This window comes from Oncorhynchus keta, chromosome 26 (assembly GCF_023373465.1).
Source record: "Oncorhynchus keta strain PuntledgeMale-10-30-2019 chromosome 26, Oket_V2, whole genome shotgun sequence".
NCBI lineage: Eukaryota > Metazoa > Chordata > Actinopteri > Salmoniformes > Salmonidae > Oncorhynchus > Oncorhynchus keta.
The window spans coordinates 6,603,302-6,618,264 of record NC_068446.1 but is presented as its reverse complement, the minus strand read 5'-3'; the positions used below and the strand labels follow the sequence as shown (position 1 = coordinate 6,618,264).

Here is a 14,963-nt window from a genome sequence, read left to right as displayed (position 1 = left end):
GGTGTGTTTAGTACAGGAAGCAGAGCTTGAGGGCCAAATCAAGCTTTTTAAAACCATCTCTCTGAAATGAATATGTCTCAAATGGAAAAGAGGTATAAGCGGGCGGAGGGATCTGAAAGCAGCCAAAAGGTGGGTGACAAAAGACTGGAGGTTGAAGCTGTTTTGTAGAGCTGTTATGAATCGGATTGTGTTTAAAACAGCATCGAACTGCTCTGTCAGATACTGGCCGCACGCACGCACGCACGCACGCACGCACCCAGGCCAAACAAAGATTTTTTTTAATAAACTGCCGATAGGAAGCCGATTCAGACGTTTCCAAAGAGCAGACAGGGAACAATATGGCTAATATTTCTGTCCCACACAATCCTAATGAGAAATGGGACACGACTAGCATTCTGAGTGAAGTCACAATCTATTAAACCCACATCACACCATTCTAGCCGATCTAAAGATGCCCCAAAATGGAATGTGGGGATGAATGATTGGGTCTTCCTCTTTGCGAGGGGAAAAATGGATTTATATCCCATGTATTATATTCTTTACACAAGTCATTATCTCCCTTAGTGAGGGGTGCTTGTGTTTAACTACTACGGTGAGAATGGTAATTTCTGCCCTCCGCAACATCTTAATATTGCTAAATCCACATTGATAGACTAAATTAAAGACACAGACACCACGTTCTTCTGTTCTGTCTGTCATTGGCACTGGTGGGCACACCTCTCTCTCTTCAGTGCAGAGCCTACTGTCTATGAAAGGCCTGAGAGAGAAAAGAGAGGGAAAGGCCTATCTTTCTGCATTCCGAGATGTGCTGAGATAGTGAGCGACGCACAAAGACCGGAGCAGTGTGCTATCGCCACACGGTTGACGCCACACAGTCCAGAGTTGTCAAAACTATCTGGCTTTCATATCGCCCAGGTTACAATGGAGGACAAGAAAGCGAGAAAGAAAGAAAACATCGTGAAGGATGCAGATCAGCTGCGGGTTGAAACAAACCCAAGTAGCGACAAGCTTGGCGTAGCATAAAGAACAGCGTATGTTGCCTACCCAGCAAACCTGGGACATTCACAGAACATTAGCGAAGATTCCCAAGATTCTAGTTGTAGTTAGGGCTTTGTCTAACAATAGGATGATAACATCCCAACATTTCTCTCAGAAAATGTTTAAACGAAATATCCTTGGAAGGTTGTGCACAACATCTGTATCAACCACCACAGAACATTGCCCAAATGTTCTCATTAGTCTTCCAGGTAATGTAATAACACAATGTACCAGTAATGTTTTTATAGCATACCGCCACAACAAAATGTGAGAGCAACGTTCTGGGAAGGTTCTTGCTACATCAGGCGAATGTTTTATATACAATCTATAATCATATAGACAACTGGATAGTTTTTGTGTTAGGAGAACATTTGCCGCAACATAATGAATGTTCAGGGAACATTCATACAGTAGAAAAAATGTTGGTTTGCTGGGTAGGTATTGCTGGCACCAGCCCCATCCTGTCTCTGTCTGATCTGTGTGTGTGTGTGTGTGTGTGTGTTCTATTTTTGAACAAAGGCATGGAATGAGGCAATTGTTTTTGTATTCATATATTTTATAACATGTATATAGGGGACTAGAAAAGTGTTGAACAGGCTTGGAGGTGTTTCTCTTTGGTTTCTAATGTTCTTTCTCTCTCAGAGCTGCAGGCCACCTGCCTCCCCATGTACTCCTTTCTTTGTTAGTTTTCTTTAGAATTAAAGGGAATTTTGAACACCACAGAGTTTATTTTGACAGTGTTAGCCCTGAGAGGGAGGACCGGAGCAGGCAGTGTGGATACTGTGATTCGAAACAAACGATTTTCTCCCATTCTTCCTTGCAGATTTTCTCAAGCTTTGTTCAATTAGAAGGAGGGTGGTAAACGGCTATCTTCAAGATTCTCAATGGGATTCAAATCTGGGCTTTGGTTGGGCCACTTAAGGACTTTCACATTCTTGTTCTGAAGCCATTCCAACATTGCTTTGACTGTATGCTTGGGATCATTGTTCGGTTTGAAAGTAAATGTACGCCCCCAGTTCGCCCCCAGGTTGTTTGCACTCTGAAGCAGGTTGTCGTCAAGGATTTGCCTGTATTTGGCTCCATTTATTGTTCCCTCTATCCTTACCAGTCTCACAGTCCCTGCTGCTGAAAAGCATCCCCATAGCATGATGCTGTCATGTTAAACAGGTGATGAGCTGTGCCTGGTTTTCTCCAGACAATAGCGCTTTGCATTCAGGCCAAATAGTCTCATCAGACCACAGAATCACGTGCCTTTTTTGCAAACTTCAGGCCTGCTGTCATGTTTCTTTTATATCAGGATTGGCTTCCGTCTGGCCACTCTCCCATAAAGCCCAGATTGGTTAAGTGCTGTAGAGAGGGTTGTCCTTCTGGTAGGTTCTCCCATGTCAGCCAAGGACCTATGCAGTTCTGTCCGAGTGGTCAATGGGTTGTTGGTCATCACTGTGCTCTTGAAAACGTTTCAACACTCTAGAAATTGTTTTACACTCTTCCCAGGTACTGTATATGCCTCATCACAATTATATTTCTGAGATCTACGGACAGTTCCTTGGACTTCATAGTATAGTTTCTGCTCTGACATAGACTTGTCAACTGTGGGACCTTAGACAGATGTGTTTCTTTCTAAATCATGTCCAAACAATTGAATTGGCCACAGGTGGACTCCAATCAAGTTGTGGCGACATCTGAAGGATGATCAAAGGAAATTGGATGCACCTGAGCTCAATTTGGAGTGTCATAGCGTGTGAATACTTATGTAAATGAGATATTTCTGTATTTGGTCAAACAAACAAAAAATATTTGTTATTATGGGGTGTTGGGTGAGAAAAACAACAACAATTAAATCCATTTTGAATTCAGGCTGCAACACAACAAAATGTGAAAAAGTCCAGGGGTATGAACACTTCCTGAAGCCACTGCACATTATAGCAGAGAATCTTTATTATTTACTTGATACAACAGTCATTATTGCTCATCTTTATCAAGGGTGTCATTTATTTTGGATCCCACTGTATACATGTACCTTGTGCTCTAAAAATACTATCTTACAATCCTTTGAAAAATGCTGAGCACATTTTTTAAAACTAAATACTGACATAGATGTGGGTATACTTATTTTCTTAAATACATTATTTCACTAGTTATGTATCTTACAGTAACCAATGTTGTTAGAAAATGCACTTATGGACATGAGTTCCTCAGGCCCTCAGCAATGACTCTACTGAGAACGGTAATGGCCGCCTCACCACTGCGGGTTTCATTGAGTTGATCTGAGGCCTGTCCTGATGCCTAATCCCACCTGCTGACCAGTCCCTGGGTGTGAGGAAGTGAGGCTCTGGGAACCTGCTGGGTCTGTAGGGTTCTACCTCTCCCTGAAACATATGCTTTGGTTCAGAGGGAGAGTCAGAGTGTGTGATGGCTATTTTTGGCATGATGGCCATTGGAACGGTTGGATCGTCTTTGACCCATTTTGGCACGGCCTTATCCTTGTCCAGATCAGCTGAGCCTTCAGAATAACTACTCCCCCGCTGTTGTAGTTGTAGTAAGGGCACGGGTAACGGCTCTCGACAGCTCTCCCTCTTCCTGGAGCACTCCCAGCTCTCCAGTGCTCTCTCCCTGGCTTGCTCCATGTGTTCCAGAACCCCAGAGTTAGAGTTACACTTTGACATGAACTGACCATAATTATAACCGCTTTCTGCTGATCTGGCCTTGAGCTCTTCCTGGTAGCAGTGGAAGTCACACTCATACAGCACAGGGCCCGGTTTGTATTTGTACACAGGCACGTAGGTGGATGCCCCATGGTCCTTGTGTGGGCAGCAGTGGTGGGGGGAGGCGGGCATCACTGCCAGGGCCGGGGGGTGAAGCAGGGTGAGACCTGATATGTCCTCCAGCTCTCTCTGTCTCAGCTCTCTCTCCAGCATCACACTCTCCAGCTCCTTATCAGCAAACGCCCTCCTCTTCCTCATCCTGGCACTGACAGAGGGGAAGTGACATCGCTTGGACCAGGGGCCGTCCTCCGCCATAGGGAGTTTGTACCCTATTGGGTAATGTACAACACTGATGTCATTAAGTTGTATAATGATTACCTTGAGAACACAGTCTGTCTCACTATAATAACTTAAATCTACCAAATAGGAAGTTAAACAATGAACATGTTAATTTACCAACTTTATTTAGGTAAATGAAGTTGAAATTCATAAAGCCAAAGTAGATGCTCTAAACACAGCTGTGATGACATTGCTGTAGTGCGTGTACATGTGCTTACTCAGGGGAACGTAGAGGTAACGTGACCTCATCATTTTGTCTCCCAGCCGCTCGCTGGTAAACACAGCTTGTAATTCCATAACCTCCATTTGCATAATTTTAATTACCATAAATAAAATACAAACAGATCTAGTCCCTATAGACGAAACAGGCAGTGTAATTACTGACTTATCCCGTGTGGTGTAGCCCACTGTCTGGTCTGGGACAGGAGATGGGGTAATGAGCTAGATGCTAATGAAGCTTCATCCTCTAATCTACAGTGCCTTCATAAAGTATTTACACCCCTTAACATGTTTTTCACATTTTCTTGTGCTACAGCCTGAATTTAAAATGATTACATTTAGTTGTTTTTTTTGTCACTGGCCTACACATAAAGTCAAAGTGGAATTATGTTTTCGAAATGCCTACAAATGAATAATTTTTTAAAAGCTGAAATGTCTCGAGTCACTCAGTATTCAACCCCTTAGTTATTAGCCTAAAGTTCAGGAGTAAAAATGTGTTTAACTAGTCATATAATAAGTTGCAAGGACTCACTCTGTACTTTCATAATTTCATAATATATATATATATTTTTTAATCTGGTGTTTATATGTCAGATAGTGTCATAGTTCAATCTTCAGTGATGTATTTTATATAACTAAGGGCTAAACGCCTCCGTTCTGTACATTACCTTGGAAATAATGGACGATACATCCGAACGAGAGAGTCGAGTTCATTTTTCCACGGTAATGTACAGAACGGAGGCTTTTATCCCACTTATACCACAGTTGACAAAGAAAACAACGATAAGCACATATTTACCGGTAGAAACGACATTTTGTTTGTTGATATTTTCATTTAAAAAAAAAAAAAGCTCATTCATACTTTCTCATCTTTTGGTTGCGAGAGACACGACCCAGTCACATGTTCGATTGGTTCGATATTTATTGACGCGACCCGGTCGTTCGTTCGTTCTTTATCGTCCGTTGCCATGGTCGCTGGATACATTCGTATCCCCTGCTTGCTAGCTAACCAGCTAGCTACGGCTAACACATTCACGACCTCTGCAGCCAGAATAACAGCAAATTAGCTGTTTTATATTCACATTCATTTGGATACATCCATAACAATGAGCTGATAATGCCCGATTTTGCTTGGCATAGCTAGAAAAGTTTGCCTCCTTGTCCGGACACTCGTCAATACTGACTGTTAATTACGAGGATATTGCGTTGCATATCAAACACTAGGCAAGAAAATAGCTAAATAGTTTGTTGCTAGCAAACCTGCCAATACGAAAACCAAATTCAAAAATCAGTTGCTAAAAAACAGCTGGTAAAACCTGAAACGTGGAAGGATTTGACAGCTTTAGCGGTGGAGGGGGACAGGAGAAATGCATGTTCATCACTCACCACGTTAGGTCATCAGATGCTCCAAAAAAAAATATGTCTCTGCAAAAACAAACCTTTGCTCGCTAGCTATGTTCTTTCCTTATTGGACCTGCGTTTACAATGTAACCTATTTCCATTTGTGTAGTTGTTGGTTTAGCTTTCTGTAACTTTGCAGCAAGTACGGTCTGCATGTGTCGGCGTATATTATTGGGTCATGATTGCAAGTTGTCCTGATATCTTTTCCAACTGTTCCGTTATCGGATTTTAATGTCCATTCTAGAATGCATCCCTATCCAATCAGAAACGAGTAATCAACAATGCTGTGGTAAACAGTGTAATGTTGGGATGCAAACTCAAAATGTAATACATCTCTATATGATACAGGTGTGTTATTTTGTTTAAGCCCATAACCATGTGTGTGTGGTGTATACTTCTATTTCGAAACAGATTTGTTTAAGACTACCAAGAAACACTATGTGTGAACCTGATTTAGCCCACTGCAGTAAAAGGTTACATAATTGTTGAATGACTACCTCATCTCTGTACCCCACACATACAAGTATCTGTAAGGCCTCTCAGTCGAACAGTGAATTTAAAACACAGATTCAACCACAAAGACCAGGGAGGTTTTCCAATGCCTCGCAAAGAAAGGTACCTATTGGTAGATTGGTAAAAGAAAATACAGATAAAAGACATTGAATATTCCTTTTGAGCATGACGTTATTCATTACACTTTAGATGGAGTATCAATACACCCAGTCACTACAAAAAATACAGCTATCCTTCCAAACTCAGTTGCCAGAGAGGAAGGAACCCGCTCAGGGACTTCACACAAAATCCCAGTGTGGAAAGCACTTCGACTTACCCAGAAAGACTCACCGCTGTAATCGATGCCAAAGGGGATTTTAACGTGTATTGACCCAACTGTGCTATTTTGTTTGTTTTGTCGCATTGTTTGTAACTCATAAGTCTGACGCGAAGGATATACTGCTTTAACGAGACAAGGCCCAAATCCCTGTTATCTGCATGAAGAGGTATGGTGCCTTGTAAGAATTTGCAGACGAGTAGGTAAACCACCACTACCCTCTGTATTATTTATTGGCCAACGTGCAGTTGGAAAACAAACTGGACGATCTACGATTAACACTATCCTACCAACGGTACATAAACAACTGTAATATCTTATGTTTCCACAAGACGTGGCTAAACGACGGCACGGATAATATAAAGCTGGCTGGATTCTCCATGCATCGGCAGGACAGAGCAGCTATGTCTCATAAGATGAGGGGCAGGGGTGTGTGTCTATTTGTCAATAACTGCTGGTGCGCGATGCCAAATATTAAAGAAGTCTCGAGGTATTGCTCGCCTGAGGTAGAATACCTCATGATAAGCTGTAGTCCCCACTATCTACCAAGAGAGTTCTCATCTATATTATTCGTAGCCATCTATTTACCACCACAAACCGATGCTGACACTAAGAACACACTCAAAGAGCTGTATAAGGCCATAAGTAAACAAGAAAATGCTCATCCAAAAGCATCACTCCAACTGGCTGGGAACTTTAATGCAGGCAAACTTAAATCCATTTGACCTCATTTCGAGCAGCATGTCACGTGCAACCAGAGGAGAAAAAAAACTCTAGACCATCTTTACTCCACACACAGAGACTCATACAAAGCTCTCCCTCGCCCTCCATTTCACAAATCTGACCATAATTCTATCCTCTTGATTCCTGCTTACAAGCAAAAACTAAAGCAGGAAGTACCAGTGACTCGCTCAATACGGAAGTGGTCAGATGACGCGGATGCTACGCTACAGGACTGTTTTGCTTGTACAGGCTGGAATATGTTCCGGGATTCATCCAATGCCATTGAGGAGTATACCACCTCAGTCACTGGCTTCATCAATAAGTGCATAGACGACATCGACAACCACAGTGACTGTACGTACATATCCCAACCAGAAGTCATGGATTATAGGCAACATCCCCACCGAGCTAAAGGCTAGAGCTGCCACTTCCAAGGAGTGGGACACTAATCCGGACAATTTTAAGAAATGATGCTATGCCCTCTGACGAACCATCAAACAGGCAAAGCGTCAATACAGGACTAAGAATGAATCCTACTAACTGGCTCTTACACTCGTCGGATGTGGCAAAGCATGAAAACTATAAAGGGAAACCCAGGGAAATCACGCTCTCCATAGTCGATGTGGGCCAGACGGATTACCAGGACGTGCACTCAAAGCATGCACGGACCAACTAGCAAGTGTCTGCAATTACATTTTCAACCTCTCCCTGACCGAGTCTGTAATACCTACATGTTTCAAACAGATCACCATAGTCGTTGTGCCCAAGAAAGTGGAGGTAATCTTCCTAAATGATTACCGCCCCATAGCACTCACGTCGGTAGCCATGAAGTGCTTTGAAAGGCTGGACATGGCTCACATCAACACCATCATGACGGAAACCTTAGGCCCACTCCAATTCGCATACTGCTCCAACAGATCCACAGATAATGCTTTGTAACCTTCAAAAATCGTCAGTGTATCAAATACTTGTTCTCCTCACTGTATGTGAGCATTCTGTTCACCATAGTACCCACTAAGCTCATCACTAAACTAAGGACCCTGTGACTAAACACCTCCCTCAGCAACTGGATCCTGGACTTCCTGACAGGCCGCCCCCAGTTTGAAGAGAGTTTGAAGTTCCTTAGTGTCCACATCACCAATGAACTACCATGGTCCAAACACACCAAGACAGTAGAGGGCACAACAACACCTTTCCCCCTCAGAAGACTCAGAAGATTTGGCATTGGTCCCCAGATCCTCAAAAGGTTATACAGTTGCATCATCGAGAGCATCCTGACCGGTTGCATCACCGCCTGGTATGGCAACTGCTCGGCATCTGACCCTAAGGATGCTACAGAGGGTAGGGCGTACAACCCAGTACATCCCTGGGGCCAAGCTTCTTGACATGCAGGACCTATGTACTAGGCGCTGTCAGAGGAAGGCCCCCCAAAAATGAAAAAGACTCCAGTCACCCAAGTCATAGACTGTTCCCTCTGCTACCGCATGGCAAACAGTACTGGAGCGCCAGGTCTAGGGCCAAAAGGCTCCTTAATAGCTTCTACCCCCAAGCCATAAGACTGCTAAACAATTAAACAAATGGCCACCTGGACTATTTACATTGATCCCTCTGCCCCTTTGATTTTACACCGCTGCTACTAACTTTTTATTATCTATGCATCGTCACTTTACAAATTACCACGACTAACCTGTACCCCCCACACATTTACTCGGTGCTGGTACCTTCTGTAAATAGCCTCGTTATTTTTTTTTTTTTTTACTTTAGTTTATTTAGTAAAACATTTCTTAACTCTATTTCTTGAACTGCTTTGTTGGTTTCACGGTAGGTTTCACCTATTGTTATCGGCGCATTGTGACAAATAACATTTGATTTGATGATGAATACTTACCTAATCATGATATAGTGTTTATTTTTATTTTTTTATTTATTTTTTTACAAATGTTCATACATTTTGTTCCACTTTGACGTTACAGTGTATTTTGTGTAGATTGTTGGGGGAAAAAATACTAATAAATCCATTTTAGACCCACTTTGTAATTCAAGGGGTGTGAATACTTTCTGAAGGCACTTGTGTAGGATAGACTACTTTTAGCTAGGGGTGCTTCAGTAGATGATCTGGTCTATCACTGATACCTACCCTCTAGGATACTCTTTGCTAAGATGCTAGGTGCTCTGGTGTAGCGCTGATAAGCGGTGCGACGGAATGGTGTGGCTGCTCCCCTGATCACTTTCTTACCCTGCAAAGGAACGGGGTAGAAGTAACATACATTAAAATATATTTACATAATATTCAAGTCAGGGCTTTGGTTGGGCCATTGAAAATCTGTGGAAAGACTTGAAGATTGCTGGTCACCGCCGCTCCCCATCTAATTTAACAGATCTTGAGGAAAATCTGCAAGGAACAATGGGGAGAAAATCCCAAAATCCAGATCTGCAAAGCTGATACAGACATACCCAAGACGCTGCAATCGCAGCTGCTTCTACAAAGTATGGACCAAGGGCTGTGAAAAATTATGAAAATTTAATATTTCTTTCATTTGCAATATATATTTTTATTTAAAAAACAGTATTTTACTGTCATTGTGGGGTATTGTTTGTAGATAGGTGAGAAGAAAAAAAAGATTCAATCCACTTTGACATTAGAGTATTTTGTGTAGATCATTGAAAAAATGACTGTTATTAAATCCATTTTAGTCCCACTTTGTAACACAACAAAATATGGAATAAGTCAAGGGGTTTGAATGCTTTCTGAAAGCACTGTATCCATTAACCCCATGGCGAAATGACTTAAGGCAATATATCTTAAAAACACGAGAGCAGTAAATACAGGCAGGTACTGTACATGGTAGGCGTACGGTCACAGCCATAGCCATGTGATATATTATAGGCTAGTTTGTTACAGAATAATGATATGTTAGTTTCCCTGGTGTAACGCCTACAATTCGTATGACAAAATGCTGTGTAAACAAATTCGTTTTATGAGTGGAATAACTGAATTTTAAAAAATGTTAACATGAACTATTCAGAAATGTTAAGCAAAAACAGCCTATGGTTTTTATGTAAAAGTGGAAAATATCGTTTTTTTTTTTTCATTATCACTAAAGGAAAATAGCAATGCATATTAATTTGTTTATCCATATGTGTTATTTCATAGTCCTTAATTTCGCTGGTCGTGCTCACAGGGTTACAGCATTTTGGCCTAGATTATATAAAAATTATCTTTCTTAAATTCTATCCCACCAGTATAATACGGATGTCCCTGCCGCATGGCTCACCTCTGTCGCCTGTTGTCTCCGCAGGGCGACTTGCGCAGCCATCACCCGCTGCCGCTCCACCACGAGCATACAGTTTGTGCACTGGCAGTCACGCCAGCAACAGAAGCGTTTGTGGCCTTTGAGACAAGACACGACGCCGTGGTTCCGACAGCGGGCGCATTTGGGGCTGCGGGTCATTTTGCGCTGCTTCGCCGTCTGCTCCTCCGCCACCTTCGCTCCTTTCTCCAAGTCGCCGTGCCGCCCCTCGGGCAGGCATCCGTCAAGACTCTCAACATCAATCTCCTCACCCAATTCGAGTTTCAGCGCATTAAGTCTGGTCTTCTCTAGCTGTAGGCCTCTTTCCAATTGAGTGGACATCTATGAGAAATGTCTTCCACGCCGTTGCAATGCTGTATCTTCCACTTTACAAGTTGTTAACGTTGTCGAAGTGCACAGTTTCGTTTGGCTGTGACGACACACATAGCCTACATTCCTCTGAGCAGGGAGACGAGACTTTTGAAACGTTAAACTCTCCGCTGTCCTCTGACGTTTGACAGGGCTGTTTCCCAGAACAGAGGCGAAGTCGCATTGACACTGCTGGGCTCCTGGCTGGTGAGACAGCTACTGTGGTAGGATATGTTTGCTCACACCACAGTCTACTTGCCCTACCTACCTTCAGACAGCAGGCCACACCACAATTTATTGGGCTCCCCAACGTTGCGAATCTCCATACTTCTCCAACGTCATCAATTGGACATTTAATCCAGGTTAACCCCTCCTGCCCACGGAGCACACGCACTTGACAGTAAACACTACTAGATGGACTACTAAATTAAGGTATTTTCCAATTTAGTTTATTTTAGTCTTCCCTATATCAAAAAAATATGAGTGATTTGTATGTCCAAACTTTCCAAAACAAATATGGAATATTACATAATTTTCATAATGAAGGAATAACTACACCCCTTTATCCAGTTTATGTGACACACCATGTAAACACTAAAATGATGTGTAAATTACACACAGTGTAATACGTTACTTTTGACACAGGTGAAACCGAGAAGGGCGGTTAAAACTGTTTTCACACCAAGGTGAGTTTAGACAAGACAGAGAAACGAGGCACAATGTAGATGTTAATTACACACGGCATGCGCCTCAAGGGGGCTCGAGCAGAGCTCTACTTGCAGAGTATGGTGTCACCATAGAGCTGAGGGGAAAGTAAAACAGATTATATTTTCCCATTTACAGTATCTGGCAGTTATCTTTACTCCCTCAGACATAACTGCTCTTGAATTATTCTGTTTTTTGCATTAATGGAGTTAAGAATATCCCGAATTTTCTTTTAATTCCTCTGCATACAAATGAATCACTTTACTGAGGCCGAGGATTCTGCTTATTGTAGAATATGTTTTTCAATAATATAGACATCAGTATTTAATGACTACCCAGTAAGCAAGCAAAATGAAAATACAAATGTTCCGCTCATTAATTCTATGGCACATATATTCTCTATGAAGTAAACATTATATCACAATAATATTAGTTTAATCCATGTAATATCACAAAGAGGAGCCAATTGAAGATTGCAACATTGAGTATTTCTTATTGCACCCATATGTCACATGCAATTAACGGCAGCGATGATATTCAAACTCTGACATACACACAGAATAAACCAACAGACCACTTCACCTACAATAACTTTCTCAGTAGCGGTTACGGAAATGTTTTTATGTTGTTATGACTGATATGTTGTTGTTTAGCTACCTTAGTAGCTAAATGGCGCACAATTGGCCCAGAGCCGTCCGGGTTAGGGGTCAGGGTTTGGCCGGCAGCGATGTCCTTGTCCCATCGGGTACTAGTGACTCCTGTGGAAGGGCCGTGCGCGGTGCACGCTGACATGGTCGCCCTGTTCGCGGTGTTTCCTCCGACGACTGGCTTCCGGGTTAAGGACACATTGGTGCGACTGGCTTCCGGGTTAAGGACACATTGGTGCGACTGGCTTCCGGGTTAAGGACACATTGGTGCGACTGGCTTCCGGGTTGAGTGGTCAAGAAAGAGTGTGGCTTGGTTGGGTTGTGTTTTGGAGGACGCAAAGCTCTCGACCTTCGCCTCTCCCGAGTCCGTACGGGAGTCGCAGCGATGAGACAAGACTGTAACTACCAATTGGACACCACGAATTTGGGGAGGCAAAGGGATAAAAAAGTAAATAATTCAGTAGAGTACATTAAAGTAAAGGAGGGTAAAATAGAGTACATTACACTGTACTATACTCTACTGTACTGAACTATACTTTACTCTACTGTCCACTGTTGTGCTCTACTATATTGTGCTGTATTTTACTGTACTGTGCTATACTTTACTGTTATTCACTGTACTGTAATGTACTGTACTCTACTGTGTTCTAAGGTACTGTGCTGTCCAAAGTTGTGAAACATAGATATCTATGCTTGGGCCAAATATACGCCAGTCTGGACCAGACCAAATCTGAACCAAACATAGACGTCTATGATTGGTTCAGATTTGGTCTGGACCTGACCCAAAATGAACGTACGTGGAAGTTGTTCAAATCAATGCCTGTTTTGGCCGCACCATAAAAAAGAGCAGATGAAAGTTTATTGTCATGAATCTTGCTCCAAAAGGCAGAACTGAGCGATATCTGCTAGATGGGCCAGCTGAATCGTAAAAATGTATGCATACATAAATTTGGATTTTGGTCATCATTTAAGGTTAGGGTTAGGCATTAGGGTTAGCAGTGTGGTTAAGATTAGGGTTAGGTTTAAAATTAGATTTTATGACTTTGTGGCTGTGCCAGCTCGTGACAACTCCGCAGTGCTGCCTCCAGGGCAAGATTCATGACAATAAATGCCAACCTGCAAAAAAAGACGACAGGACAAAAAAAAGACATCCAAGAGATGTCGGGCTGTGCTTAGTGGGTAAAGCATATTATTTCTAGGCTTTTCCTTGCTGAACTTTTGTATTTAATATTGCAGTTATGTTAATCTATTATTCTTACATAGGCTGTACCTCTTTGCTGCAGTTAAAATCATGGCCAGTCAAGAGTTGCCTATATAATTTCACACAAGATTACTTATGAGCACACCAGCAACAGCGCCACCCTGTATTTATCTACACTGAACCAAAATATAGACGCAACATGTAAAGTGTTGGTCCCATGTTTCATGAGTTATAATAAACGGTCCCAGAAATGTTCCATACGCACAAAAAGCTTGTTTCTTTCAAATTTTGAGCACACATTTGTTTACATTGCTGTTCGTGAGCATTTCTCTTTTGCAAAGATAATCCATTGACCTGACAGGTGTGGCATATCGAGAAGCTGATTAAACAGCATGATCATTACACAGGTGCACCTTGTGCTGGGGACAGTAAAAGGCAACACTAAAATGTGCAGTTTTGTCACACAGCACAATGCCACAGATGTCTCATGTTTTGAGGGAGCGTGCAATTGGCATGCTGACTGCAGGAATATCCACCAGAGCTGTTGCCAGAGAATTTCATGTTCATTTCTCGACAATAAACCACCTCCAACTTTGTTTTAGAGAATTTGTCAGTACGTCCAACCGGCATCACAACCGCAGACAACATGTATGGTGTTGTGTGGGCGAGCAGTTTCCTGATGTCAACGTTGTGAACAGAGTGCCCCATGGTGGCGGTGGAGTTATAGTATTTGCAGGCATAACCTACGGATAATGAACACAATTGCATATTATCGATGGCAATTTGATTGCACAGAGATACCGCTACGAGATCCTGAGGCCCATTGTCGTGCCATTCATCCACCACCATCACCTCATGTTTCAGCATAAAATGCACAGCCCCCTGTCGCAAGGATCTGTACACAATTCCTGGAAGCTGAAAATCTCACAATTCTTCCTAGGCCTACATACTTACCAGATATATCACAGATTGAGCATGTTTGGGATGCTGTGGGTCGGCGTGTACAACAGCAGGTTCCAGTTCCCGCCAATATCCAGCAATTTCGCACAGCCATTGAACAGGAGTAGAACAACATTCCACAGGCCATAATCAACAGCCTGATCAACTCTATGCAAAGGAGATGTGTCACACTGCATGAGGCAAATGGTGGTCACAGCAGATAATGACTGGTTTTCTGATCCACACCCCCCTACCTTTATTAAGGTATCTGTGACCAACAGATGCATGTCTGTGTTCCCAGTCATGTGAAATCCATAGATTAGGGCCTAATGAATTGATTTGAATTGACTTGATGTCCTTATATGAACTGTAACTCAGGAACATCGTTGAAATTGTTGCATGGTGCGTTTATATTTTTGTTCAGTATATAATAGCACTCAGTCAATAAGGTGAATACGTACAAAATAATTCCTCTCAATCGCCTCTCTGTTCTTTTCCAGGTCCGAGTGCTCTCTTGCAAATAATAATATATATAATATAATAATATAATAATAAGCA

The 14,963-nt window shown here is 42.3% G+C and overlaps 1 protein-coding gene across 1 annotated transcript; it reads right to left on the bottom strand.

The window, feature by feature from the left end:
- Positions 1-2,954: 2,954 nt before the first annotated feature.
- LOC118358868 (uncharacterized) lies at positions 2,955-11,229 on the bottom strand. The gene is made up of 3 exons (XM_035736842.2): positions 10,530-11,229; positions 9,392-9,491; positions 2,955-4,072 (listed from the first exon to the last, which is right to left on the bottom strand). The coding sequence occupies exons 1-3, from the start codon at positions 10,884-10,886 to the stop codon at positions 3,234-3,236; spliced, it is 1,296 nt and encodes a 431-aa protein (XP_035592735.1). The 5' UTR covers positions 10,887-11,229; the 3' UTR covers positions 2,955-3,233.
- Positions 11,230-14,963: the final 3,734 nt, after the last annotated feature.